Below are 25,330 nucleotides of genomic sequence, written 5' to 3' on the forward strand. Positions count from 1 at the left end.
AATCTTCGTCGATGAAAGCTCATGTCATTTCTCTCTTTATTTGTGCAGATCGGCGCCTGCCACATGAAGGAGGACAAGGAGGCGTTTTCCATTAATTCTGTCCCCCTGTCCGAGGTCAGAGACTTGGACTTTGCCAACGATGCCAACAAGGTCCTAGAGTCATTTGTGCGTATATTGGGTATCAGCAATTACGCAGCAGCAAATGAACGCAGGTAATATCCTACTTACTGGAGGCCTTAATTAATTAAGAACTCTTTATTTTATATTGCCATCATTGAAGACACCTGATGTTAACAAGCAGAATCACTGAAGGAGAAAACCCTAATTTTAAAACAAACACCGATCACCATAATGGTGACTTCAATTTATGTTTTGTTTTTTTTGGTTGTTGTTGCAAGTTTTACTAATTTTAAATGGTTAACTTTTAAGGAATTAATTTGATTATTTATTACTCAATTCAAATTTTTTAAATGTAATTAATACTATTGCTTGTAATCTGTTGCCACAATTTTTTTGATTAGATAAAGCATATTCATTTTTACAGTGTATAGAGATGTACAGAGATGTATAGAGATGTAGAGATGTACAAACCAAGTGTGGCTCCAACCAAGTAGCCTTTTCTGTTGGTCAGCACACAAATTCAGCTGACCAACGTGGACATGAGTGAAAACTGCACACGAAACTTCCAATATATATATATATACTGTATATATATTGGGTTACATTTCCATAAGCAAATGATTCTTATGAAGTAGATGAGATCACTACTATACATTCATAGTTTTAAAAAAGTACTTGCCCTTATGTTTTTATGTTCAGGTTTACTATCAAGCTGTTGGAGGATCTGATCTTCTTTCTTTGCGAGGTGCCAAACAACGGGCAGGACGTGCTGGCTGTTGTCATCTCAAACCCCAACAGAGAGAGGCAGAAACTCATGAGAGAGCAAAACATCCTCGCACAGGTTTGCTCAAACAGTGGACTTGCAGTTAACTGATTCTTTAAAGTCCCTCTGTAGTCAATAGTTTTATCCCTTAAAATTCAAACCCACCAAAATAACATATTTAAACTTCCTTTTCCTGTAAATTCAAATCTTGAATTCAAATCTACATCTTTCCTTCATTTATGTATACACGGACTCATGAAAATGAAAATTTCTCTGCCTTCATTCAATCACATGAGCTCAGAATACCTGATCCACTCACTCAACTTTACTGTAAATAAACGCTGCAAGTGAAAATACTGGTTTAATTCGATCATATATGTAGAAGTTTAAGAGCGAATTATACAGGCTTGTACACAAGTCGAACATACTCAGCAATGGTGTTGACCTATGAATTTGCACAGGGTTTGTCTTAAAGCATATTAAAAACACCACATAAATATATAAACAACATTGAAAACTTTTCACCAGAGGGGAACTTTAAGAACCATTGTTTCTATGGGAGATTTCTGACTGTAAATTAATGTTTGCAGATCTTTGGAATTCTTAAAGCCCCATTTTCGGAGATTAAAGACTCGCCAATGCCGAAGCTTGAAGATGTGGGCGAGCAACGCAACGCTGCATTTAAATACATGCTACAGCTGTGTTACCGAATCCTGCGCCATTCCCAGCAAGACTACCGCAAGAATCAGGCAAGGAACATCTTCAATTATCAACTCTAATTAATCAATCAATCAATGTATGAGACTAATACATGTGTCCTCTTTATCACAGGAGTACATAGCCAAGAATTTTTCCATCATGCAGGCTCAAATCGGCTATGAGATCCTGGCCGAAGACACAATCACTGCTCTTCTGCACAACAACCGCAAGCTGTTAGAGAAGCACATCACCGCACGTGAGATCGAGACCTTTGTCAAACTCCTGCGCAGGAACCGAGAGCCCAGGTGTGACCCAGAGATTTTGACATCCTCTTAATTGTCTGGTACTAACCACTACTTATGGAAAGTATGAAAGTTTTGTTTTGTTTTTGCCGAGTTTACGCTACCATTCAAAAGTCTGGTCAGTGCGATTTTTTTTTTGTTTGTTTGTTTTTGAAAGAAATTTCTTATGCTCACCAAGGCTGCCTTTTTTATCAAAAAAATAAAAAAACAGTATTTATTTGAAATCTTTTGTAACAATGTAAAGCTACGGAAGGCTGGTTCCCCCACTTTCCCCTAGGTTCTACACTTCAATTTCAGACTAAATTAAAAATTCTGGGGGTGATATTTGATAATAATTTGTCAGTTGTTCCTCATGTTCAGAGCACTCTCAGCACATTGTTTTTTCATCTCAAAAATATAGCCAGATTGCCTCCTACTGTATGTTGTCAGTCCCTGTGGCTGAAAAGCGAATTCACATTTTTGTATTTTCTCGTATCGATTACTGTAATGCTTTGTTGGCTGGGGTTTCAAAAACTACCCTTAACAAACTAAAGTTTGTACAAAATTCTGCTGCTTGAATTCTGTCTGGATTGGAAACAGGACAAGGGATCATATTGCTCCGGTACTGGAATCTTTACACTGGCTCCCGGTCAGATTCCTTGTTGATTTTAAAATCTTAATGCTTCCTTATAAGGCCTTGCATGGACTGACAGCTAACTGATGGACTGATTATCTAACTGAACTTTTAACACCCTACACACCAGCACGTGATCTCCGTTCTTTGGAAGCTGGCCTTTTAATTGTTCCGCATACCCAACTAAAATCCATGGGTGATAGGGCCTTTTCGTCGAATGCCCCAAAACTTTGTTTTTAAACCTTGTTTTTAAATCATCACTTAACTTATTTGTTTAGGGTAGCTTTTACATAATTTTTTAAAGAGATAGTTCCCTTTGAAATTAATTTTTGATATGTTTTAGCTTACCTCAAAGGCATCCAAGATAGTAGGTGTCTTTGTTTCCACAGCATTTTCAATTTTGACATTTTTCGGTCAAACCGTTGTTGTCTGTCAGTCCTATAATGCAGGTATAGGGGGTCCACGTCAAAGAGCATGCACAGAGTCAAAGTCAAAATTAAACATGATTTAATGACTCGTAAATGTAAGTACACATTGATGGCCTAAGACACGAAACGAGCGGTTTGTGTGAGAAAACGAACAGTATTTATATCGTTTTTACCTCGTGTAACCACAGTCCAGTGTCCAACTGAATCATGTCCAACTTTCCGACGGAAGTGATCGCTTGCGTGTGTACGTCACTCATCAGTTTTACCTTTCACTGTGATGATCTGAACGTATTTAGATATACAGGAAATCGCAATGGAAGACGATTTCGATATATCTAAATATGTTTAGTGAAGGTAAAACTTCAGAAATGTGATTAAACATTCAGATGTGATTCTTGCATTTGATACAAGTACCATTTTCACATTGGTTAGCAGTGGTTTCAAAGTTCTTGTGTATTTCCCCCTAGGTTTCTGGATTATTTGTCTGACCTGTGTGTCTCCAACAAAACAGCCATTCCTGTCACTCAGGAGCTCATTTGCAAATTCATGCTGAACCCTATCAACGCAGACATCCTCCTCCAGACTAAGTGAGAGCTGCTCTGTGCTGCCTCCTGAGATAATCTGTGTAACAATGACTCAGAAGAATTGGATTAATCTCTAATAACTACGTAGCTATTGACAAGGTAATTCTGCTAAGATATATGACAGGGGCTTGTGTTTCTTTTAGACTGATCCCACACACAGAGTCCTCTCTGGAGTCATCTTTAATCCAAGAGGATGGTGAAGATGAAGAAGTGTGGCTATACTGGATTGATAACCACAAAGAGCCTCATGGGAAGTCCATTCGCCACCTGGCTCAGGATGCCAAGGATAGACAAAAGTTGGATGTTGACACCATTACATATTATAGGTGAACCACATTTATTTTTTTATTTTTTTATTTTAGTCAGGTTGCTTTTCACTTTGAATGTACTTATGAATGTTTAAACTGCTGTGTTATCAAGTGGCCTATCCATTCTCTTGCAGGTGCCAACTCAATCTCTTTGCTAAAATGTGCCTGGACCGGCAGTATCTGGCCATCAATCAGATTTCCAGTCAGCTGCCGGTGGATCTAATCCTGCGCTGCATGTTTGATGACTGCCTGCCTTACAACCTGCGTGCCTCATTTTGTCGTCTAATGCTGCACATGCACGTGGACCGCGACCCGCAGGAGACCGTGGTGCCCGTTCGCTATGCACGTCTGTGGACCGAGATACCCTCCAAGATCTCTGTTAATGAGTAAGATGGAAGCCACTTTTTTTTTTGCCAGTGTAGCATCACATTGCTTTATTTCTAGGACTGTTTTGTGTTGTTTGGCTTGTCTGAATGTATATTTGGTGCACAGGTATGACTATGAGTTCAGAGACACGTCCAGAGAGGAGATGAAGAGAAAGTTTGCCCCTACAATGCATTTTGTGGATGAATATCTCAAAGATGTTGTCAGTCAGCCTGATCCATTTGGAGACTTTGAAAAGAATGAACTGACCCTTGAGGTGAGATTATGATTGATTCCTATAACAGTTCTCACACAATTTTCCATAAATGTGGACAGAAAACTATTCAAAAATGCTATGACATTGTTTCCCAGTCTATTCAGCAACACCACTTCTGAATCTACAGTGCAAAACATACAGCCTGACGATTCCTGAATTAATGACTCTCTAAGTTGATTTAAAAAAAATTCTTTATTGAATCATAACCATACAGTACAAACAGTGTACTCCGTATATTTGCTGCTTTTTTGTCCTTAGCCAATCACATGCCTGATTTAGTGAATCATAAGCATACAGCGTGATCAGTATAGTCCGATTCCCAAATGAATGTCCCTTATGATTTTTTTGGGATAATAATTCAAATCTGTCCATGCTACACTCCTAAACAAATGACTCTAATAGTAATGAGTTGGTTTTTTGTAGTGAATCAGAATCATACAGCACAAACATTATAGTTCAGTTCACAAACTAATGATTCTTATCGCTGCCTGTTTAAGTGAATCAAATCCACCCATATTGCATGATTGGTGTAGTCCAGATGATTCCTGATCAAATAAAAAAAGGAGTTTGTACTATTTAGTGAGTCAAAAACAAAAAGAGTGACCAGCGTAGTCCGATTCCCTAATTAATGACCTTAATGAGCTGTTTTGTTAGTAAATCAAATGTATTCGTACAGTGCAATCAGTTTAGTCCAACTGATTTACGAACATTTGACTCAAATGAGTTGGATGTAGTGAATCAGAACCATACTGTGCAAACTGTGTAAGTTATAATAGTAAAAAGTATTTACTATTATAAGCTGCTTTTGTTAGTGAATCCAATCCATTCATAGAGCATGGTGGAACAATGTACATGTAGTCCTACGGATTCCCAAACAAATGACTCTAATGAGTTGGTTCTTGTAGAGAATCAAAACAACACAGCATGACCTTTTGACTTAGTGAATCACATCACGTTGTACATGATGATCTAAATTGGTGTTGTTAGTGACAATGTTTATGTTATTTGTCTGTCAGGTCTGAGGTTTTTCCTGAGCGTATTATGTGATGGTCCAGAGGACAGAGTAGATTGGCTGCATTAGCTCTAACAGAATACTAATGATTCACTCTCTAACACTTTGAATTTTAATGGCTTTGCATCTGTCCGTCTCTCCCACAGGTGGTCCACCTGGCACGTAACCTGGTCTACTTTGGCTTCTACAGCTTTAATGAGCTTTTGTGCCTCACACGCACCCTGCTGGCCATCCTGGACATTGTCCAACCCACGTTCACATTCATGTCCAAACTCAACAAGAGCCCTGAGGGAGGTGAGAGATATTTTCAACTTGTCTGTTTTCACTCAAGGAATGCAACTTTGTTTAACAAGATAATGCTTGTACTTGAGGCGGTGTAACACTTTAGGCTGTGTTTGTGTAGGTAATAATGTCATGCGTACCATCCACGGTGTGGGTGAGATGGTGACTCAGATGGTTCTGAGCAGAGGCTTGATGATGACCCACTGTCTCCCCGATGCTCAGCCAATCCACGGAAAGCAAATCTGTCTCCCTGACAACGAGAACGTCATGGTGATGGACACCAAGCTCAGGATTATTGAGATTCTGCAGGTAATGCCCTCATAGATTGCTATAAATCTATTACAATGAACTAAATGTATTAGTTACACTGCACAAAGGTCAAGTTTATGTCTTCCACACTATGTAAAAGAAAGGTTTTGGAAATTATATTAAAGGGTTAGTTCACCTTTGAAACAAATAAAAGATATTTTTAATGAAATTTGAGGGATTTTTGTACCTCTATTAAATTCTATTCTCTCAAAACTCGGGGAGAGGGAATCCATATTGATTGAACGGTTTAACATTTGAACGGTCTAATATTTTGATTAAAAAAATTTAATTTAGGCTTTTATTCATATATAAGCATTGGTCAACCGTTATCAGATTTTGTAAATGGAAGTTCAAGGCTTGGATTAAAGCATCTAAGTTTGGGTGGACTATGCCTTTAAATGTTTTATCATTTTAAATTAATTTTTTTCTTTTTATAGTTCATTCTGGATGTGCGTCTCGATTACCGCATCACCTATCTGCTGTCTATCTATAAAAAAGAGTTTGGCGAGCAGACTTTGGACACTTCTGCCTCAGTGACGGAAGTTCCTGTCATGGCTGGTGAGAGACATTTCATGACACACTGTAAACATTCATTTTCAGATACCAGTTGAGGAGTTTGTTCTTGTTTTAATGGTCCGTTTGTGTATGTTTTAATATTCCTATTGTATATTCCAGAGCCAAACATTGAGGAAATTGCAGAGAAAGCAGAGAATATGTTTTCGGGAAGGTGAGGAAGTGATTATTTGCCTTGTGTTGTGTTTATTTGGTACGGTACGGTATATCGGTACTAATGCTGACTTTTTTTAAAAATGGGTTAGTTATCAGTCAGACATAACCAAATTAAAATTGATACTGTGTATTAATTGCTGTCAAGCTTCAAAACAAACAAAAACAGACTTGTATGTACACTATTTTTTTTTTTACTTTTTTGTGCTTTTTAAGCTAACCAGGGATTAATTAAAGGGTTAATTCACTCAAAAATAAAAATTCTGTCATTCAGTACTCACCCTCATGTTGTTTCAAACCTGTAGGACCATAAAAAAAAAAATAAAAATAAAAAACGCCCAAAATAAAGCCTTTTTTCAACAATTTCTTCTCGTCTGTGTCAGTCTCCTACGCTGTTCACATTTTAAATACAGTGCAGTGCTTCTAGGCTCTACGTCAGAAGGCCGGAGCGTCCATCCTGGTGCTGACGTGAACCTTATTCGAGACTGACATGGAAGAGAAGAAATTCTTAAAGTCTTTATTTTCGTTTTTTTTTTTTTTTTTTCAATTTCTCCTCGCTTCATAGCATTAAGGTTGAACCACTGTAGAACCATTATTGTACCATTGTAGACTATTTTAATAATGCCTTTTACCCCCTTTCTGGGCCTTGAAAGTGGTAATTAAATTGCTGTCAATGAAGGGAGAGAAAGCCCTCGGAATTCATCAAAAATATCTTAAATATCAAAAAAAATATTCTTATCATCTTGTGTTCGGAAAATTAACAGAGGTCTTAAGGGTTTGGAACGACATCAGGTTGAGTAATTAATGACATCATTTTTATTTTGGGGTGAACTAACCCTTGAATTTGATTTAAAATACAGTAAAAACCGTAGTCATATGAGTAAATAATGAGTTGTCGATGTCGCATGATCCTTCAGATATCTTTGTAATGTGCTGATTTGCTGCTCAAGAAAGTTTTGTTTATGTTCTCAATGTTGAAAAGAGTTGTGCTACTTAATATTTTTTGTGGATTCCAGGATTAATAGAAAGATCAACAGAAATATTGATCATAGAAAGTTCAAAAGAACAGCATTTATTTGAAGTATAGGATTTGTCATAATTGATTAGTTTGAGGCATCTTTGCTGAATAAAAGTATTAATTTATTTTAATCAAATAAAGGAAATCTTAATGTAACCGAAACTTTTAAAAAGCTGTAACTTTTTTTCTTGTTTTAATTTTCAGGAGAATTTGTGAGGGCATATTTTTTAACCACATAAAAACATGTGCTGACCATTTATGTCAAATACTTGAAACCAATAACAAACAACAAATATGAACAAATGTGGCTGTTAAATATAGAATCAACATATGTTTAAGAATATGTACAAATAAAACTATAAATGCTCATTAAAACACAATACTCACTCATTTCAATAATTAGCAGACCCATATGCATGTCATTTTTGCCACATTTCTAATTAATTTTTGACCCTGTACATTACTTTTTCCATCCTCTCAGACACTTAGAATTAAATTTCCCATTTCTTGCTGCTGTCTTTAAAACTTCTATTTAAGAAAAACACACTCTCTGATTGGCTTCAATTCTCAATCAGGTCTTGTGTTTTTGTGTTCACAGTGCCAAGGAGAGAAGCCCAGTGGACCTCGATGATGAAGGTGGGCAGACGTTTCTGCGTGTGCTCATTCACCTCATCATGCAGGACTACCCTCCACTGGTCTCCGGCTCCCTTCAGCTCATCTTTAAACACTTCAGCCAGAGAGCCGAGGTTCTGCAGGCCTTCAAACAGGTCTCACTCTCACTCATACTACTATCTTCTTATCAGTGTATGGAGGAAATGCTCTGTTTTATTGATAGACCCACATATTTCCTAATAAATGTTTTTTGTTGTGCAGGTCCAGTTGCTGGTTTCTGAGGAGGATGTTGAGAATTATAAGAAGATTAAGGCGAGCCTGGACCAGCTGCGTCTAACAGTGGAGAAGTCTGAGCTGTGGGTTGAGAAGAGTGGAGGTTATGGCGGTGAAGATATTGCTGAGAATCAAAACAAAGAGCAGAATTTAGAGGTGTGTACCTACTGGCAGGAGAAACCCTGCAAGAGTATTGCTGAATTATAATGCTACAGATTTGCTTCTTCATCATCACAGTGCATTGCGAATTCAATATAGAGAAGACATTTTAAATCTTATCTTGAAAGAGTTTTGATTCAGTGATTAATGTTTGATGTTGATTAATTCTCTTACCTTTAAAGGGATACTCTACTTTTTTGGAAATAGGCTCATTTTACCACTCCCCCAGAGTTAAACAGTTGAGTTGTACCATTTTCGAATCCATTCAGCCGATTTTCTTATATTTAGAAGAATATCAGTAACCAGACAGTTTCTGGTTTCATTGACTTCCATAGTATTTGTTTTTCCTACTATGGAAGTCAATGAGACCAGAAACTGTCTGGTTACTGATATTTTCCTAAATATCAGAAAAATGGCTGAATGGATTTGAAAACGGTAAAACTCAACTACCTCTGGGGGAGTTGTAAAATTAGCCTATTTCCAAAAAAAGTATGGAGTATCCCTTTAAAAGATTGGCTGGATAATGATTTAGTTATCGACCAACATTGTATTATTGTCTATAAGTAATACACTAGAAATATAATATTCATAATGCACATACTCTTGTAGTTTAATAATCATTTTTAATCTTTATTGTGTTATGGTTGTGTCAAAAAGCAGAACAGTGTTGTAACTAAATCTACTAAAAGTCATTTCTGTTAATTGACATGAAGCTAAAATAAAATATACATTTTATTGCAGTTAGTTGGCAAAGCAAGATTTCAAATCTATTTTGTTTGTTGAAATACTAAATCTACTAAAACTAATCTGAAATTAATAAATCTAAATTCAAATATACATATTTTTTAAACTAACAGAAATGACAAAAGAGCATAACAAAATTTCTTAAACTTAATTAATTGTAAAAATAAAAATAAAATGAATTTTATTTCAGTAAACATTTCTGTTTATTATTTAAGTTGAAATACTTCAACTGCTAAAACTAAAACATAAAATATGAATAAATATCTAAAATATTAATAAAGATTAATGAAAGCTTAGAAATATTAAAAAACGAATAAAAATGGCAAAAGCACAAAATTACTTAAACTAAATATAAAATAAAAAACTGAAAATATAGGTATTCTAAAAATATGAATGAATACTTATTTAAAATATGAATAAATACTCTAAATAATAGTTCAATGTCTCTGAAGGAGAAAAAAGAGTTAAATAGTTCTGAATATCTGTTATGTGAATACAGTAATATGTATGAGAATAATCTGTATCACTATCGGTCATAGAAAATCATTATGGCCGATGTCACCTGACTGTGTGTAATTTCTGGTTTACAGGAAGCAGGTATCTTGAGCCCAGTGCAGGATGGGAGCAATAAACCTCAAATAGACAGTAACAAAGCCAACAACTACAAAATTGTGAAAGAGGTGGGAACTTTTTCCTCTCAGTGTTTCCCAAAGAGTTCAAGTCTTATATATTACACATTGGCAATGCTAATAGCCGCACACACAGCAGAATTCCCTCTAAATGCATGGTTTTGTGTCTGGTGTGACATAGATCCTGCTGAGTCTCAGTAAACTCTGCTCTCCTGCTAAGAAGATTCGCATGCAGCAGCAGAGGCTCCTGAAGAACATGGGAGCTCACACTGTGGTACTGGACCTGCTCCAGATCCCCTATGAGAATGTGAGTGAACAGTCCTTGAATCATGAGACCAGTTCAGTTTTTGATGGATTCCACATCCATGCACTAACGAATGAGTTCAGAAAGGGGTACAATCACTCTAGATTTGGAGATTATCATTTCGGGATCCTTATGCTTTCAAATTCTTGCTGTTCCATCTTCAGGTGGATGAAAAGATGGGTGAGATCATGACTCTAGCCCACACTTTCCTTCAGTACTTCTGCAGAGACAACCCTCACAACCAGGCACTGCTGCACAAACATCTCAACCTCTTCCTCACACCCGGGGTGCGTTTCACCAGGACATGAGTTAGTCACCTACTAAAATGTGAAGATTCTGTCATCATTTACTCACCCTCAAATTGTTCAGAACATGTATGTATTTTGAAGAATGTTCACAACCAAGCAGTTGTGGGGCACCATTGACTTCCATAGTATTTTTTTCCCCTGTACTATGGAAGTCAATGGGGCCCATCAACTGTTTATTTATCGATATTCTTCAAAATATCATCTTTCGTGTTCTGCAGAAGAAAGGACAAGTTTGGAACAACTTGAGTGTGAAATGATGACTGAATTTTCATTTTTGGGTGAACTATCCCTTTATGAGCAGTACATATCCTTGCAATTAATAATAGATGATTTGGTGTTGAAAGGGAATTCTGAGAATATGTTATTTGATTCTGTCTTCACTTCGCTCAGCTTCTGGAGGCCAAGACAATGTGCTACATCTTCAGGAACAACTACCACCTGTGCAATGAAATAAGCGACCGCGTGGTTCATCACTTTGTGCACTGCATTGAGACCCACGGCCGTCACGTGGAGTATCTCTGCTTCCTCCAAACCATCGTCAAAGCTGATGGCAAATATGTGAAGGAATGTCAGTGCAAAATCATGAATGAGGTGAGATGGACTTTGAATTTAATGCTCCATGGAGATATGCCCATTTCAGATTCAAAACATCAACACACATCAAGACTATAATTGTTTTTTTTACACTATTTATACTATTTATTATTTATAGTTTTTGTTTTTTGATTTTTTTCAGTGTGTTTTGAATAACTTTTCTTTAAAATGTGTATTTTGTGATAGTTATCCATACATTCATTCTTGTATTCCTCTCCACTTATTGTCAAAAAATGCTTCCATTCACATGAAAGTGAATTTATATAGTGTTCTTGGTGATAAAGAAGACAATGTGTTTGTTTTGGACGGTAGCTGGTGAATGGAGGAGAAGACGTGTTGGTCTTCTATAATGACCGTGCCTCTTTTCCGGCACTGCAAAATATGATGTCTTCTGAGCGGGATGAGAACGGGGCTCTGGCGTACCACATCACTCTGGTTGAGCTGCTGGCAGCCTGCACCGAGGGCAAGAATGTTGATACCGAGCTCAAGTGCAACTCACTTCTGCCACTTGATGATATTGTCAAAGTGGTCACGCATGACAGCTGCATTCCAAAGGTAACAGAACATGAACATTATGCCGATCTGAATGTTCTCTTGAAAACTGACGGAGCTGTTGTACATGTTGTTGTTTATGCACTTTATAAGTTATCTAATGATATTTGTCTAATTATGGAAAACAAAATTAATGCTTGCACCTTTACAGTCCACCCCAAGTTAAACACTCTTAAGAACATGTACAGTAGGAAGTTGACATTTAGAAAAAGGGCACAGTGATGGTATGGAAATATGGAAATACCATAATGCATTGATATACAGAAGTTAAAAAAAAATACACTACAGTTTAAAAGTTCCTGGTCAGTATGATTTTAAAGAAGAATTATTACTTTTGTTCAAAAGCAAAATATTTTTGTTTAAAAAAATGTTTTTTACTTTTGTTTTCAAATAATCTACAAAATTTTAAGCAGTACAACTGTTTTTAGCATTAATGATGATGAGGATGATGATGACAAGAAATGTTTCATGGGCATATTGGAATGATTTCTGAAGTATCATGTGGGATGATATATTACAATAGGAAAAATACTACTGTTTTTACTTTATTTTTGATCAAATTAATGCAGCTTTGGTGGACATAAGAGTCTTTTTTCAAAAACATTAAAATCTTATCAACCCCAAACTTTTAAACAGTTGCGTATGTATATTTTTGCCCACACATTTAAAATGTATGAATGTTGTTGAATAATATAAAATAACAGGCAATTAAATAATTATAAAAAATGTTGTTTAAAAGAAAAAACATGTTTATTTACAATTAAAACGTGTTTTGGGGCCATTGGATACCATGGTACTGTAAAGATTACATATACACGTATATGTACAGTATGATAATACTATTTAAATCCATTGTTTTGTAAGTGACATCAGCTAGCCTTTTTGAGCATTGTTTTTTCCTCTTTTGCAGGTGAAAATAGCATATGTAAATTTCGTGAACCACTGCTATGTGGACACTGAGGTGGAGATGAAGGAGATCTACACCAGCAATCACATTTGGAAACTCTTCGACAGTTTCCTTGTAGACATGGCCAGGGTAGGTTAAATGACACCAACTCTCTCTTTCTCTTTCCCTCCCTTGCAATACGATATATATATATGACATACTGGGTTGAAGACCTGGTTAGATCATCTGTACTGATTTGTGACTGCTATGTGGGAAATAAGCATCCTGATCTGTGATGATGTTGTTGTTGTAGGTGTCTAACAGCCCCACAGACAGGAAGCATGCTGACACATGCCTCGAAAAATACGTCACTGACACCATCATGGCCATCGTCAAGGGCTTCTTCGGCTCCCAGTTCTCTGTCAGCAATTCAAACCTTCAGGTAGAGCGAGAAATTTTAATCCATGAGTTGGACCACAACGTGTCTCATTCGTCTGACGCATTTCTACTCTATGAATCAGTCATATTAATATGGTGATACTTATCAAATCATACTGGATCTCTTTGTCAGGCCCATCAAGCAACTTTCATTAAAGTGCTGCAGTCCGCTTGCAGACTCTACAACTGCACCTGGCTTAACTCCCTGCAGAAGACTAACATTGAGGGTTGCATTAAAACCCTTAATGATGTCGGTAAGTTTAATTTCTTACAGACACGTGTCTGTTAACTCAAATATAAGGCCGCCAATATTACAGGGGGTTTTGGTTTGTCCGTAAAATGCTATTTTTAATGTATGGTCAAACCTGGTATCTTCAACATGACTAAAACTGCTTCCTGCTAATTCATCTTTTTGACATGTTTTTAAATATTGGCAATCCTTCATTAGATTTTCAAAATATATATTTTATAGAAAGAAAACTATTTCAAATGTTAAACTTTGAGAATTTAGTAAATATTTAGTGAAGATGAATACATAAACAAATAATTATGAGATAAATCTTGGTAAATAAATTAAGTCAAATAGACTTTTCACACTAACAGTTGTGAAGCCAGTTTAGTTTTAAACTCTAGGTTAAGAAATGTTGGGATATCTTGTTCCCATTTTACTTTACACTTCATCTTGGGTTAAGTAGTTAATTCTGCATAGTTAAGTCTAACTATTTTACTTGCTAATTTTCTTCACATACTCATTTTCGTACAGTATTTGTGAGGATAATAACATTATCCACAAAGTACAGCTCACAAAAAGCATTCAACCTGCAAAATAAATAAATAATGGATGAATAAGAAATGTATCTGAACTCTTGCCTTAAATAATCTAAAAATCATACTATAAAACGTACCCAAAAAATCAGATTTTAATTTTTTTTATTCCATTTAACATTTTTAAACATGCGTTTCCCTCAGATAAGGCATAAAGGTTTTTTCATTCATTTATAATAGGGTTACAAATGTATTGTAGTCTGGAAATGTGTACATTTGTAAACACTGTCCTATCCCTTCCCAGCCAAGAGTCGGGCCATCCCCATTCCAGTGGACCTAGACGGTCAAGTTAACGCCCTGTCGCTGAAGACACACACCAGCATGGTGCAGCGTGCAGTGAAGGACTGGAAGCTGTCAGCTCGTGGCCGTCCCCGCAAGGAGCCCTTTGGGGCCCATGATTACAAGATCATTGAGAAACTACAGGTAACGTCACCTTCACATCAAAAAGGTCACCGGTTAAACACCCTCATCTGTGTAGTTTTCTAAAGGCAACTGACCAATCGGAATGGAATGATACTCTGTGTTTTTGAAAGATAGCACCAATTCGAAACATGTATAATGAAAACAGATTTGGTCCCAAAACGGACCCTTGAGGTATCCCACATTCATCTCCAAACTAAATTGTTAAAATAAATAAATAAAAATAATAATATTAAACAAGGAAATGGAATCAAATAAAACATTGAGTAAAATAAATACATTACAGTAATTTCATATTTAGGGGTCCATGGCATCCAAAAGATCGGATTGTGTTAAAAACCTTGTCTATGTGGAAAAAAGAGGCTTCTGTCTTAAATGGATTACTATTTTTGATTTGATTTATGTGTTTCAGGGAGTCGTTGCTTTTCTGGAAGAGCAGTTTAGTCCACGGGTACAAGCAGAGTTCTCTGTATTAGTCGACGTGCTGCACAGCCCAGAGATGCTGTTTCCAGAGTCTGCTCAGCTCCGCAGTGAGGATGGAGCCTTCATGTCAAAGTGAGACACACACCCACATCAAACAAATTAAAGCTGTGCGTCATCCACAATGAATATATTAAACGGGTCCAGTGACAGTGTTAAAAATAGCCTTAAGTATGACATTATAGGTCCATGAGAATTTCTGCTATATTTCCAAACATTATATCACCAACATCCTAAACAACTGATTGTTGTATGTTTTGCCTATAAAAATGGGATTAAGGTAAGGTAAGGTAATTTAGTTATAAATCACAATTAAAAACAATGGGGAGTTGACCAATGTGCTGTATAATTTGTAGAAAAACATACAAAAAGATACAGTGTAATCAGTGTTGGATAAGTTACTCTAAAAAATTAGTTACTAATTACCCTCTTCAACAGTGTAATTAGATTACTGTACTAATTGCTCTCTTTAAAAGTATTTAATTACTTTTAATTACTAATTAATTTTTAAAATCCCATATCAATCTCAACTAGAATAATACAAGGATAGACATGAATCTGTTTTAATGCTTTCAAATAAATACTATAAAATTGCTTGAATTATCCTTAAACTGACCAAGTTGGAGAAGGTTACATTATAAAAACATACTTTTTAACATCAGACAATACATTTTTTGAGTTCATTTGATTTCAAATTAGTATTTTTAATTAAAGGCTGGAGAACAGCGTGTTTAAAAATGGCAGTTGATGGATTAATGGATTAAGTATTGGAGACTAGACTAGTTTTAAGTAGAATTGAAAACATTCTTATGTTTGTATGTGTCAGACCTGCTTCTGCTGTGAATGGTATACCAGCAACATCATATATAAGCTATAATGTATTTGTTGTGATTGTGCCTGGGGTTCTGAGTGCCTTATAAAAGCAATTATCTGTGTCTGAGCAAGATACACCTCTAAAATCACAGTAGGTCTGTGTTTGAGGTGCACTTATATACGTCTACACGGCTAAGACATAAAACATATTTCCTGTTTCCTGATTTTCGGGCGTTATATTTATTGAAATTACGTGACTTTTGGAAATTTGTTGTGCTAAAACAATTGAAATACTTGAATGCAGTCCCTGATAATATGTGATAGTCACAGATAGGTTTCTTCAAGCATCTTGGAGACGTTGCAGCAGTTCTTGATTTTTAATCACAGTCAGATTGGATAAGACCTTACTACTGACACATACTACAACAAAATAACTGTCTTAAATCACAATGCAATCCTAGCCATTATTACTCCACTAAACATGAAGAATAATATGCTAGGTGTATGAGGTCAAATGAGTTGAAAACTGAAAATGTAGTTATTACAGTTAAATTCATAAACATTTGTAGTGGATGATGGTCAGGTGGCCAGTTTGGTATTGTTAAATATGATTCTATATATTCTCGCAGGCTTATCAAACACACCAAGAAACTGATGGAGAAAGAGGAGAAGTTGTGTATTAAGATCCTGCAGACACTGCGAGAGATGCTAGATAGGAAGGAGACACTCGAGGAGAAGGTAAGTGTGATGAAAACATTTCCATAACCTAATTTCAGCTTTTTATATTCCCCCTTTTAGCCTACTTCATGAATAAGATATATTAGTCTTGAACCAAAATTACGACTCCTCTTGTTCACAGAGTGTATAAAATACACACAGCCGATCAAAAGTTTGGCATAATTATGAAGGGGTTTTTTTTTTTGGAAAGAATTGGGAAATATTATTACAATTCAGAAATGGCTGTTTTCTATTTTAATAGATTTTAAAATGTAATTTATTCCTGTGATAGCAAAGCTTAATTTTCAGCAGTCTTCAGTGTCACATTAGAAATCATGCTAATATGTTGATTTACTGTTCAAGAAAGTTCTTAAAAATACAAATAAAAAGCTTTTGTTCAGCAAGGACGCGTGAAAGACATTTAGAATAGACTTCTTTCAAAAATGAAAATACTTTTGACTAATAGTGTAGAAATGGGTTTCTAATGCGACCAACAAGTAGCGGATCGGGTTGTGTAGCACACATCAAATATGCACGTGCCACCTGTGATCTCATAATGCCTCTAGGGATTGTTGATGCCATACCAACAACCACCAGAAGAGGGCGCTAGTGCCAAAAACTGTGAACCCGATGACCCCTCCCAGAGTGCAAGTGTGTGTGTGTGTGTGTGTGTGTGCGCGCATATGCCGGCAAGTGAAGTGAAGCACAGCTCTCGGGCCTCTGCAGTGTCGTTGGCATCTTTGGCGGGGTGAATGCTGGGAGTCCTAAAGCTCCAGACAGTTAATCAGCATTCAGCGGAGAAAGAGTCCCGCGCTGTTACATAAGCAAAGGCACATGAGGACACACTCATAGTGTTGGAGCAGGTAGCCAATTCACCCAGCATCACAAATCAATACTGCAGAGAGCTGACTGCAGCCTTGCACATGGGGAAAGAAAGAGAGAGCCAGAGAAAAATCAGGAAGAGGACGGAATAAAGGACAGGAAAAGCAGATTTATTCCCAGCTGCTGCATCATAAACATTTTGACATCACAGTTAGTTGTGGAATGTCTTTAATGTAACATTTCAGCTGATTCAACTTTCATTACGTTTCATTAACTAAACTAAATCCGCATTGAACTGGCTTGAGCTGAATACTGACACTTTTGACCTTTTTTGAGCTGTTTTACAGCAGAATTAGATTCTGTTTTTTTCCTGTTTGTCACTGTAAAGCTGCTTTGAAACAATCTGTATTGTATAAAGCACTATATAGATAAAGGTGACTTTACTTAACATACACGACTTGTATGTGTATAGCGCATTATACAGTTTATTTCAGTGTGATAAATGGCAAAATAACAGAGTCAAAGATGCAAATTTCATTAAATATGAGATCAATTCAATTCAAAAAGCAGCTCAAAAAAGACAAAAGTATTATTATTCAGCTCAAGACGGTTCTGTGTTGGTTCTGTTCAGTTCAATAACTGTGAAAAGTTCATAAATTATGAAACAAGTTCAGTTCAGCTATAAGCAGCTCTACAGAAGACAATAGTGTTGTTATTCAGCTAGAGTTAGTTCAATGTTGCCTCAGTTCTAGGCCGCATTTTCCAGAAGTATTGTAAGCTAAGAGAACATTGGTGAGCAATGGTCTTCTCATTTAACTTGGACTCACAATGCTTTTGTGAAACAGACGAATTTACAAAACTCCTTCGTTGCCATAAAGCAGCTCTACGGAACACAATAGTGCCGTCAACCAGCTCAATTCATACTTGTGACAAGATTAAAAGCAACTCATATTTGTTCCATTTCTCCATCACAAAAACGATTGTGTGCATAATTCCACGTCAGTATGTGTTTGTTTATTTTGGATTGCTCGTTCTCCATGGGGTTGAGCTGTTTTGCCGTGTTCTTCCCGCCCTGAGAGGGGTGCTGCAGTTTCACGCAGGCTCCCCGGGGAGAGAGAGAGTAGGAGGGTGAGCGAGGGGAAAGAAGAAGGGAGGGAGGGGAGCATGTGAGAAGCCATGTGAGGGAAGAGAAAAAGCGTGGCGCAGCAGCAGGCGGAGGGATTGGAGAGGTGCGGTGTCTGCTGAGTCCATGAGGCGACAGAGTGGGGGGTGTTTACGTAACCGGCCTGCAGTGTCTGAGCCAAACTCACGTGGCTCATCATGTTCTCGCTCTTGCTCACTCGCTCGGTCTCTCCCTTCATTTACCACTTGTTTATCTCCGTGTTTTTCTTTAAATCTTTGATTTTTGGTTGAATTTTGCTTGTATTAGCTAGAAGCCATTCTCGTTTTATTTCTTTCTATCACTCTCACCAGTGACTTAGTGATTTGTTTGCTGAGCAGCAGGTCATGACTCATGAACATATAATTGGCCTTTCTTGCTCTCTCTCTCTCTCAAATGTTCACTTTTATCAACGTGGTGAGGTGAACATGAGCATGTGGCAGCACACAATGTTCAAAATGTCAAGCAGATGCTGTTGTTTTCTGCTGTTGTTTTAGAGATGCGGTAATGGCCAAACGGTCAAAGCAGAGAAGGCAGACAACAAAGCTTCAAATCGCAGTGTATCTATACTGTTTTTGACACTATAGAATGATTGGGCCTCATTCATGAAACATTCGTAAATATGAGAGTGATTTGCGCGTAAAGAGACTTTCCCGAAAACTCTTCTCCTGAAATACTTCGTAAACGTCAGATGTGATAGTGAAGTGTGTGTGTGTTAATGAATTCCAACCAGTCGTAAATGGGATGAGCGTGCACGTTCATTTTCAATTACCATAAATCCCGCCCATTACATCCGACTGACATCTATATATAGGCATATAATAACAAAAAAGAGTTCTCGGATGCAAAAATTGAAGTTTTATTATCAGAAGTCCATTCAAAACGTCACATTTTATTTTCAAGCGTTCATTGGCCTATCAGGTCCTAAAAAAGGAAGCTTGGCAGCATTTCTACAGATGCAGTTAACGGAGTTTCATCTGTTAATCTAACAAGAAAATGGTTCGACATTAAGCTTGACAGCAAAAAACGAATTAGTTCACTTCGGAAAAATCGTATTCAAACTGGAGAAGGACCGCCATCGATCACCAGATCTGCTATTACTGGGTCTCATAATAAAAGTAAAAAGAAAAAACGTATGTAATTACTATATAAAATATTTTTTCAAAATGTTGTTTAAATATGTACACGATTAAGGCGAATTAATGCAGCCTTATTAATGCGCACTATTTACGCGTTGCTGGGAGCAGGTGTTGATTTCTTGCGTACCAACTAACATTTGGAAAATTCGAACATTTTAATGAATCCAAAAATTTACGCAAGAACCGCTTTACACACGATTTACACAAAAATTCGTTCTGCTTGTGTTTCATGAATGAGACCCATTGTGTGTAGTTTCTTGTGGTTCCAGAGAGAGAGCGCGACTCCAAATCCAAAGCGACTAACAATTGCTATATATGTCAGAGGTCGCACGCCTCTGGAGCAACTAGGGGTTAAATGTCTTGCTCAGGGACACATTGGTGTCTCACAGTGGGTGGATTCGAACCCGGGTCTCTCACACCAAAGGCATGTGTCTCATCCACTGCGCCATCACCACCCCTATACAAATTAAAGTCCTCATGAAATCAAAAATGAACTTTTTTTTTTATTAAGTGCCCTCTTATACGTAATCATAAACGTTAACTTACACTGCCCTCGCAATGATAATTAAAGCTAGGATAGGCAATGTTTTTCATAAACACTTTTTGATAGCAATCAATATAAGAAGTCGTCTAAATATTAAAAACAATTCTGTATATCTTCTGTGGAAGTATTTGGGCCAAAGAAACGTTGTCGGTTCGAATGCAAAGAATTGCTAGCAGCCATATCAGACTGGTTGCCCATTGAAGCTAAGCGGGGCTGAACCTGGTTAGTACCTGGATGGGAGACCTTCTGAGAAAGCCAGGTTGCTGCTGGAAGAGGTGTTAGTGAGGCCAGTAGGGGGGCACACCGCTCACCCTGTGGTCTGTGTGGGTCCTAACGCCCCAGTATAGTAATGGGGACACTATACTGTCAAAGAGCACCGTCCTTCGGATGAGACGTTAAACCGAGGCCCTGACTCTCTGTGGTCACAAAAAAATCTCAAGATGTCTTTCGAAAGAGTAGGGGTGTAACCCCGGCATCCTGGTCAAATTTGCCCTGTGGCCTGTACATCATGGCCTCCTAATAATCCCCATATACCAATTGGCTTCATCACTGTCTCCTCTACACCAGTAAGCTCGTGTGTGGTGGGCGTTCTGGCACAATATGGCTGCCGGCAACCGGTGGTTGAGGAGATTCCCCCTTCTATGTAAAGCGCTTTGAGTGCAGAGAAAAGCGCTATAAATGGCATGAATTATTATTATTATTATTATTATTAAAGATAGGATGTCCAACCTGCTTGTCAACATATATTTCAATACCTTCGCTCATGCAGACATCGCGCATCATTAGCGTGTTCCATGAGGATGTGCAGATTTGTAGACTCACAGTTGCGGAGTGTTTCAAACAAACAGCTTTTACATTTCCTCCTAAACCATAACAACAAGATTATGTTGCATTCACGCTATGTCATAATTACCATAGTTTTGAGAAGACAACCCGTGACGTTCAACTCAGAGCTGTTAACGTCCTTGGACTCAGATTTATGTTTTTCTGGCAAGGCAACACTATCAATGGCGTCCATCTTGACGCTTTGCAGACTCAGCTCTGAATAAGAGTTGCGCTTTTGGTGTTCAAAAAAGCAAGTTCTCAAAAAAAAAAAGACTTGGATGTACTGTACTATGTTGCACTGGCAGGTTGTGTTCTAACAGTCAGTTACGTCAATAAAAACGCAGGCTTGGACATAAATCCCTCTGGACAAACTCGAGCACGGGCACCAGGACCATTTCCATGGAAAAGGCAGTAATAGAGGCACCACACAGGGTTCATGTTTTTGCAGAAATTGAAAAATCTGTGAGTGTTTGTGGCTCGGGGTACATGTAAAAACCCCTCTTTAAGACATCCAGGCCAGTTATTTTCTTTAGCGCATACTTTTCCCTCTTTTCCAAGACTTTTTGTCCAGCTCTTGTTACAAAACATTAACCGCGGCATGTTCTGGTGTGTGTTTGTATAGAGTAATACCTCACTTCTCACGAGTCAGGCGTGCCCTTGAAGTAAACTCTCTCATGCCAGTATTTGGTGACTAACTTTGTGTGTGTGTACAGGTCTCTCCTGTTTGTTGACAAAGGAAAGAAAAGCCCTGTTACATAACAGCCTATGCTTCTCTCTCTCTCTCTCTCTCTCATCCTGCCTGTATCTCTCTCCAGCCAAGTTTCACACTACCGCCCGGAGGCAAAGCAGCTTTTCAGATTACCGACCTCACACGGTTAAACCCCTCACACACATGCAGATGCACATACACACACACACACAGACCACTGGACTGGGGGTGGGACACGTACATGCTCTAAAACGCAGCTCATACACTAGCTCCGTGCTAGCATGTCTTCCTGATGACTGCAATGAAATACGACTGTTTCAACCCACACACAAATCCGACCAGAGCATTCAGAGCTCTTAGACCAAAGCCTACACACACACACACACACACACACACACACACACACACACACACGTTTAACCCCAGGGTCTTGCCAATGCCATATGCCAGCAGACTTGTTCTCACAGTTCTTAAAGTGAAATAAAGCAGGATGCAGCGTTCCTGCTGCTACAGTTGGCATTTAAAATCTATATGAAATGTGTTCACAACACATTTAACTTCTGTACTGGGACCTACAGTTGGGGACATTTAAGATTGAGACCATATTGAAAGTCTGGAATTCAACATAAGCTGAACTGTTTTTGAAAAATGTAGAATAAAGTAACGTTGGTCACACTTTAGTTTATGGTCCAATTTTCACTATAAACTATTCTCACTTTAAACAATTACTGACAACATTAACTTAATCAGTGCAAGTTTACATTTTATTTTGATCTAAATGAATTTAAATAAACTTAAAGTAATAAAATAAATGTAAAAAATGTCTAGCTTACAGCGGAAAGCCACCAATAGTCATTGAATCATTCAAATCAATTGATTCAGAACGTTGATTCATTCATGAACGAAACATGGTGCTTAAGACGTGCAATGTGATGTTGCTTTTGGAACTACTTTCGTTGAAGGAACAAAAACAGACTACTGCGTCTAAAATATAAGTCACTTATTACTAATTGTTTGAACTTTTCTATAATCTCAATATCATATTTGCAATAAATTCAGGGATCTATCAGCACTCCTGCTAAATGTAAAAACCAGGAACTGATTATTGGGGCATGTTTTGCCCTTATGACTTGAATTTTGGGGCCATTTTTGTTCATTTTGATGCCATTTTTGCGAAAAGTCTAGACTCTGGTGTGCGTCAATCCAGATCCAAGAGGATTCAAACCATGCTATCCCGTTTTGAGAACGAAAACAATGTAAAATCAAATTAAATTAAAGAGTAACTAAACACTAAGCCAACTTTTTTTAGTTAATGGATCTGGATCTTTATTAATACCAGTCATTGATTCGAGTAACTTTTTTGACATTTGTGTATAAAGTGTTTTACTTCTACAAAATATGGTATAAAAGCATCTTGCTGCCCTCTTCATGTTGAACGGTGGCTACTGCAGTTGAATTTTCCTATTGGATGTTCCGCACTTCGTGACGTACGCAGGTTTCAGCTCACGACGCGAGCTACGCCCTTCCTTGGCAGTATAAAAACCAGCTTGTTTCGTCAAAACCACTGTAGGGAGTCAGGAGTTGGAATTGCGAGTATTAAAAACGATCAGGATAGAGTGTTTTACCATCTATTTCGTCCCCTCTATCTCCGCTGGGGTCTGCCCACTTTTTCAGCATTTTTTTTTAAATATTGCCAGTGGGCGGAGTCAGGCTCTGACCAGGGGTTTAGTTACCCTTTAATAAGAGGGAAGGTTTGCAGCACACTTACATTATTGATGGTATACTGATTTAAATATGACTGATTTCTTCATAAATATTGCGTTTTGTTTATAAACCCGTGAAAGATAGTTCCCGTGCCCCTGGCCATATTAGAAGAGATCAACATGCATTCTTTTAGCAGTTATCAAGCTAACGTTATCGATGAAATCCGTGGTAATTAAATTAGATCTGGAAAACGGGATTCACACACTATTCATTAACACAGTGATACCTCTTTGTCGTATTGTCGGAATGCAAGTTGAGGATAGCCTACATGTACCAAGGCGAAATGTTGAAGGTTCATGCCTCAGTAAAAAGGGTCTAGCAATGCCCCTGCCTTAATCATACCAAACGCCTAAACTTAATGACTACTATCTAACTATTAATAAGCAGTAATTACGAGTTTATTGAGGCAAAAGCTGTAGTTAATAGTTAGTCAATAGTGAGAATTGGACCCTAAACTGAAGCGTGACAATGATTAAGAAATTACATTTTCTATTCAACTTTTCACTAACATTTGATTAGAAAAATACTGAGAATTTTAATTAGTGTTCTTCTTCCATATTTTTATATTCAGAGCTGAGTGTATCTTTAATATATTATCTCTTGTTGAAAAGTGTTCAATCTGTTTGCAAGTTTGTGTTCAATATTCATGAGGTTGCCCACTTAAATAAGTCATCAAGGATGGTACATGAGGTGTGTGGTCACCATGGAAATAAGCCAGCACATGCTGTACAGCTCAGAAAAGTCAGAAAAACACGCCTATAGATGATCCACGGAATGCAGTAGCAGTGAGCTTCAGTGAAGGGACTAACTTTAGGATCAGCATGTACTCAGCTGCTTACAGTACATCTTGTTCTTTATTGATGTGCATTTATGTTAGTTTGTGCTGCATAGTCAAAAAAACTTCATCGGAAGACACCGTAGTTGTTACTCAGACGATTTTATAAAAAAATTTATACGAAAATTTATCAGAGCAAGGCCAGTGGAATTTGCTTAGGACACAATACCCGAACCTACTTGCCATACCATTATTACAATATTTACCTTCAAGACATTAAAGCTGCAGTCCGTAACTTTTTTGGGGTTCTAAATTATCCAAAATACATATTTGAGAAAATACATTACCCGCCAGTGTTCAAAACTCTCTGTTTGCCCTAGTTTGATTCACAACGGTAAGCTTGTAATAATGTTTTTAATTCCAGTGGTACTGGGAGATTCAAGCATGTCTTTGCGTCATTACGTCACATCTGTACACTTAAAGAAGACTCTTGGCTATTATAAGCTATATTGCGTGTGAGGATGTTGGAGGTGGAGATTTATAGCCTTTTCACACAGCACTTGATATGATGGCGGATCCAGAAAGTTTCAAACGACAATCACCAGTGACAACAGATTCACCCTTTGTAAATGCAAAAGACTTTCTTTCAGACTTCGGAGTAGCTACAGAAAAAAAAGAGACTGCAACAAGACCCATGCGAAAACAAGGACACATAGATGTAGTCACACAATGCTTGCTCACGTTGTTAACATTAACAAGCACGGTTTTGCTTGATATGATAAATAAGCAATTGTTAGATTTAATCAGAGCGGTTTACTGCAATGTCAGAACCAGAACAAAAGTGGATGTTTCTTACTAGTTAAGATGACATTTTCCGGTGACAGTTCTTATGTTGGTCATACTTCCAAAAAGAATAATCTGTGCTTCTGAAAGCCAGCATCACACCGGCACGGCAACTGACAGCCTCACAGTTTCCTCAAACATCGTGTTCATCCACACTGTGCCGAGGGTTTTGAAGTACAACTCACGAAAAGT

The 25,330-nt window shown here is 37.5% G+C and overlaps 1 protein-coding gene across 1 annotated transcript in view; it reads left to right on the top strand.

Annotated features, from left to right (window-relative positions):
- The window catches only part of itpr2 (inositol 1,4,5-trisphosphate receptor, type 2), an 86,950-nt gene that overhangs the window by 24,629 nt on the left and 36,991 nt on the right, over positions 1-25,330 (top strand). Inside the window, exons 13-37 of the mRNA XM_039650394.2 lie at positions 49-212; positions 820-961; positions 1,474-1,632; positions 1,715-1,887; positions 3,393-3,512; positions 3,653-3,835; positions 3,952-4,203; positions 4,310-4,457; positions 5,616-5,763; positions 5,873-6,060; positions 6,498-6,618; positions 6,736-6,787; positions 8,403-8,571; positions 8,678-8,845; positions 10,183-10,272; positions 10,403-10,528; positions 10,690-10,812; positions 11,224-11,424; positions 11,740-11,982; positions 12,890-13,015; positions 13,179-13,307; positions 13,437-13,557; positions 14,373-14,551; positions 14,961-15,103; positions 16,471-16,579. Of these exons, the coding sequence (XP_039506328.2) occupies positions 49-212; positions 820-961; positions 1,474-1,632; positions 1,715-1,887; positions 3,393-3,512; positions 3,653-3,835; positions 3,952-4,203; positions 4,310-4,457; positions 5,616-5,763; positions 5,873-6,060; positions 6,498-6,618; positions 6,736-6,787; positions 8,403-8,571; positions 8,678-8,845; positions 10,183-10,272; positions 10,403-10,528; positions 10,690-10,812; positions 11,224-11,424; positions 11,740-11,982; positions 12,890-13,015; positions 13,179-13,307; positions 13,437-13,557; positions 14,373-14,551; positions 14,961-15,103; positions 16,471-16,579 (3,777 nt within the window). The remainder of the gene's footprint in view (positions 1-48; positions 213-819; positions 962-1,473; positions 1,633-1,714; positions 1,888-3,392; positions 3,513-3,652; positions 3,836-3,951; positions 4,204-4,309; positions 4,458-5,615; positions 5,764-5,872; positions 6,061-6,497; positions 6,619-6,735; positions 6,788-8,402; positions 8,572-8,677; positions 8,846-10,182; positions 10,273-10,402; positions 10,529-10,689; positions 10,813-11,223; positions 11,425-11,739; positions 11,983-12,889; positions 13,016-13,178; positions 13,308-13,436; positions 13,558-14,372; positions 14,552-14,960; positions 15,104-16,470; positions 16,580-25,330) is intronic.

Source organism: Pimephales promelas, chromosome 10 (genome assembly GCF_988280905.1).
Source record: "Pimephales promelas chromosome 10, fPimPro1.hap1.1, whole genome shotgun sequence".
NCBI classification, from domain to species: Eukaryota; Metazoa; Chordata; class Actinopteri; order Cypriniformes; family Leuciscidae; genus Pimephales; species Pimephales promelas.